Genomic DNA, 4,831 nt, shown 5'->3' on the forward strand with positions numbered 1-4,831 from the left:
ATTAATCCGCAACACTACGGCCGGCGGCCGCCTCGCGCTTTTGTCCGTTATATTTATATCTAATAGCTAGTACATGACGTTCATTACGTACGCAGTATGCACGTAGGCGATTGCATACGGGTACAGACATTTGGCGACAGCTATTTATATTTCTTATCGATAATATTAATAAACAAACATAGAATTCTGGCGGTCGTGTTTTCGTCACTCGTGTATGCAGGATCAGTATTGCATACGCTATCGCATAGAACCGTTGTCCGTTTGTCGTATATTTTGCCGGCTATAAGTGCGTATTATTAATCGTATATTATAAGACAGTGTGACATATCGTTTTAAATTAAAACTATTTAAACTAAATAAACAATAATGAATATAAATAATACAATATGTGAGTGTGCAATTGAAAAATTATTTTTAAAACCTTTCAGTTCACTGAATTTTGATGAAAAAAAAAGTATAATTGAGTTAGGAAGACCCACACCAAAATTACCCGATTTAACGACAAAATCAAAAAATTATGTTCGAACATTTAAATATGAGTATTACAGTACATATAAGTGGTTATCGGGTTGTAAAAAAACAAATAAGCTATATTGTTGGCCTTGTGTTATTTTTTCTCGCGAAGAAAATGTTTGGACCAAATATGGTTTCAACGATCTTAATAATTTTCATCATTTAAAAAGTCGTCACGAAGCCGCTAAAAATCACATACAATGCTTAATAGATCTAACTAAATTTGGTAAAATAAGAATAGATACTTGTTTGAGTGAAGCTTTTAGAAAAAATATCGAAAAACATAATATTACAGTTAAAAATAATAGATACATATTAAGCAGTATGATAGATTCAACGTGTTTTTTAGCTCAGCAGGAATTGGCATTTAGAGGCCACGACGAGTCAGATTCATCTGTTAATAGAGGTAATTATGTTGAACTTATTTACTTAATGGCCCAGCGTGATGAGTTGTTAAAAACACATCTTGCAACGTCCACTATATTTACTGGTTTATCTGGGGACATTCAAAATGACTTGATTCAATCAATTTCAAATGTTCTTCTTAAACAAATTGAAAATGAAATACGTGATACTCCGTTTGTTGCAATAATTATGGACGAGACAACTGATATTGTTTCAAAGTCACAGTTATCAACAGTGTTGCGTTATGTTAATACCATAGATGGATACGAAGTTGTCGAAAGATTTTTGGGATTTACTGATGTTAGTGAAGGTCGATCAGCGAAAGCATTATCAGAGCATGTATTTAGTTTTATTTCAAAGTATGCATGTGAAGAAAAATTAATAGCCCAAACGTATGATGGGGCAGCTGTCATGTCCGGGCAACATAATGGTTTACAATCGCTAGTGCGTTCGAAGTATGAAAATGCTATTTTTGTACATTGCTATGCACATAAATTAAATCTTGTCTTAAAACAGTCAGTTGAGTATATTAAAGATTGTAAAATATTTTTTTCAACCCTTTCTGGTTTATCGTCTTTTTTTTCAAAATCTACCAAACGAGTACATGCACTTGATAATGTAGTTAAAAAACGTTTTCCATCAGTAGCTCCAACAAGATGGAATTACAATAGTCGTCTTATTGAAATGATGGTTGAACATAAACTAGATGTTATAAATCTAATGGAATCAATCATTGAGAATGCCCAAAATTGGGATTCGGAAACATTGTCTTCTGCTAAAGGGTATGTGGAAATTCTTCAAAGTTTTGATTTCAATTTTTTTCTTAAATTATTTTCAATCATTTTACCACAAGCAACGATTATTTTTGAAATTTTACAAAAAAAAATTTTTGATATTTCTTATTGCTCAAAAAAGATTGACGATTTCATTGTTTATTTAAATACTGTCAGGTCAAGTTTTGATGATATTTGGTCACAGTTAGAAATTATAAACAATGAAATACAGCCTCAAATTCACCGTTCAAAAAGGCAAAGATTTAATGGAGATCCAAAAACTAATTACAGACGACTATTTTTTGAAATAATTGACGTTATAATTAATAAGACAAAAGAACGGTTTTCAAATCTTAATCAATTACAATTTTTCGCATTATTAGACTTTAAAAAATTTAGTCTATATGCTAATGATTTTCCTATAAACTTATTCAATTCGTTGAAACAATTATACGGTAAATATTTTGATTTACCCAAATTGAGAAGTGAACTTTCGGTTGTCTACTCGACCGAAGAATTTCAAAAACCTAATGTTCACGATCTTTTAATTTATTTAAAAACCACAAATTTAGACGAAAACTTACCACAAGCAACACAATTGATTTCATTGATACTAACTATTCCAGCTACTAGTGCATCAGCAGAACGTTCATTCTCGGCCCTTAAAAGGATTAAGAATTCATCAAGAAATTCCCAAGAACAAAATCGTCTTTCATCATTATCAATGCTGTCAATCGAAAAAAAATTATTGGTAGAGTTGAAAAAAAAATCTCATGATGAAATCTTTCATGATGAAGTAATCAAAGATTTCCTTACTAAAAATAGAAGAATTGATTTAATATATAAGTAATTTTGTAGTTAATAAGTTTATTATTTTTAAAAAGTGATTTATTTTTTGTTTATTAAATATAATATTGTGCTATGTACTAAGGTAATATATATTAAAAATTACGTAAAACTTTGTATGTTTCAAGTAATATTTTAAGATAAGTGTAGGGGGTGTGGGGGGCTATGCCCCCCACGATTTTATCAACTTACAACTTCAATGCATACACTAAGCTGAAACGCACGCTACGCCACTGGTAGCCAATTGTTTACAGCGCCATGCTATTTTTTTTATCGGGGTATAATTATGAAATACAGTTTATTAATGTCACGGTTAACAGTAATACGGATCCATTGTCCAGACTTCCGTTAGATTTTCCATATAATTCCAATACTCAGAGTTAGACAATTATTCTGTACATTTAATTACTGAAAATATTAAAACTATTTCAGACCTTGATATTTGTATGGAAATTAAGAAGCATTTATTGCTTAGGGAAGTTTTCTTTAGAGTTTTTACAGGTAAATGGGATGATATTAAGGAAGTATCTGAGGACATGAAACCATATTTTTATCGCAAAAATGAGTTCTCTATAGAGAAAGGATTTTTATTATGGGGTCATTGTTTAGTAATTCCTCCTAGGTTCAGAACTGCATTGGAAGCAGAATTACATAATACACAGATGGGAAAAAAGTTGAATCATGATTTAGATCAACTGGTTTATACCCATTTGACTCTAATAATGTTGATTATACTAAAATAATTGTCCGGACAAATCAATCAAAACAGATTTATTTAAATTTTGAAAATGTAATGTCCCATTTGATGTTCATTGAAAATAAATTATTTAAAATTAATGTAGATTTATTAAATCAATTTAAAAGAGCTGAAAAAGAGGGGGTCATGTATGGAATGGAACGAGTAAGCTGCATTATTATTTAAATTGTGGCTAGAAGTTAAAAATTATATCAACCACTATGATTAGACTTGTAATTGTACACCCATTTCATCGCCATCCATTAATTATCAATTTCATAGCGAAACTGCTTTAAATTCACTGCCGAACAGCAACATAAGACAAAACAATCATAACACATCAATCACGTCTGAGATCAACAGTCTGTAAGATCAGAACCAAGTATTTTAATGCCAGCTAGCTAAAAGATCTCTAAAAAATGTTTTTGATGATATAATTAAGTGACCAGTACAAATAGAAACTAAATCAAAAACAAAAAAGAATATACACCAAGTGTAATAACTTCTGACAAGTGGATCAAATATCATAATCTAAAAGAACAAGAAAAATTAAATAAAGAGATACAAAAAGAAATCTGGCGATTATATTCTAGTCAAATTTGAGTCTAAAAATAAAAGACAGATTACCCCTAAATATGTTGTAACTGTCCAAAAATAAAATATCATTTATGTTATAAATCAAGTCATCAATCTGTTTAAAAACAGTGTATGTACATAACTGGTTATGTAACATATTATGTTGAAATGCAATGTTTTGAATCCGTAGACGAAGAAAATACTGCATATATTCCAATAGAAAATGATATATCTGTGATAGTCAAATTACTTTACTCTGAACTTAAGAAAAGTAGTAGACAACCTAAGTCGGTATTTCATTTTTTCATTCATCACAGATATTGGGTCACTTAATTTTAAATAAAGGTGAAAAAAATCAATAAATACTTCTAATAAATTAAGATAGCTGCTTTAAAATATCATAATGCATATACCTAAACTAAGAACCAAAAACTTTGTTCCATTAAACTAGGAGCCTTTTAGTATAGACTACTTACATATGTTTTCATTATTATTGTAATTTTTTATTACTATTTTATTTTTATTTTGTAATGTATATTATAAATATGTTAAGTACCTAATTATTTTTTAGAACTATATTTAATATTTTGTATTTTGCATAAAATACATTCCAAATTCAAAGTTTAAACCAACTTGACTATAAATGTTTTATGTAATTAGCATTTAATTATTACATTATCAAGTTAATAATACTATAATAGTTCATATTTAATTACCTCAAAATATTTAAAATAATCAACAACTACACAGCGATAAAAAAAATAGTTTTTACGATAACCGCCAGGAGTGCTAAAGTCGCTGAATCAATGTTGCATTTGGCTATTAGAGAATAAGATTTCTATTTAATACCTTTTTAAGCAATCGTGTGGCATACTGGCATGGTTTGGTGGGACGCACGGTTCAACAAAGTAAAATGTTATTACACAATTATGTTTAAAACGAATAAATTAAATAAATTAAAATTTTTTGAAAGTGAAAACAA

General features: G+C 29.2%; 1 protein-coding gene across 1 annotated transcript; it reads left to right on the forward strand.

Moving 5' to 3' along the window:
* The first annotated feature begins 704 nt into the window (after window positions 1-704).
* On the forward strand, window positions 705-4,182 carry LOC132924948 (zinc finger MYM-type protein 1-like). The gene is made up of 4 exons (XM_060989383.1): window positions 705-2,487; window positions 2,835-2,916; window positions 2,970-3,235; window positions 3,979-4,182. Exons 1-4 carry the CDS (start codon window positions 838-840, stop codon window positions 4,180-4,182), a joined length of 2,202 nt encoding a protein of 733 aa, XP_060845366.1. The 5' UTR covers window positions 705-837.
* Window positions 4,183-4,831: the final 649 nt, after the last annotated feature.

The sequence above is a fragment of the Rhopalosiphum padi genome, chromosome 3 (assembly GCF_020882245.1).
Source record: "Rhopalosiphum padi isolate XX-2018 chromosome 3, ASM2088224v1, whole genome shotgun sequence".
Lineage (NCBI taxonomy): Eukaryota > Metazoa > Arthropoda > Insecta > Hemiptera > Aphididae > Rhopalosiphum > Rhopalosiphum padi.

What these genes read in the sequence shown, in the direction of transcription:
- LOC132924948 (XM_060989383.1), top strand. Translation starts at nt 838, where the DNA reads ATGATAGATTCAACGTGTTTTTTAGCTCAGCAGGAATTGGCATTTAGA. An exon ending in ATGAAATCTTTCATGATGAA is followed by an intron (nt 2,488 to 2,834) that starts GTAATCAAAGAT and finishes TATGAAATACAG; the next exon opens with TTTATTAATGTCACGGTTAA. An exon ending in ATATAATTCCAATACTCAGA is followed by an intron (nt 2,917 to 2,969) that starts GTTAGACAATTA and finishes AAACTATTTCAG; the next exon opens with ACCTTGATATTTGTATGGAA.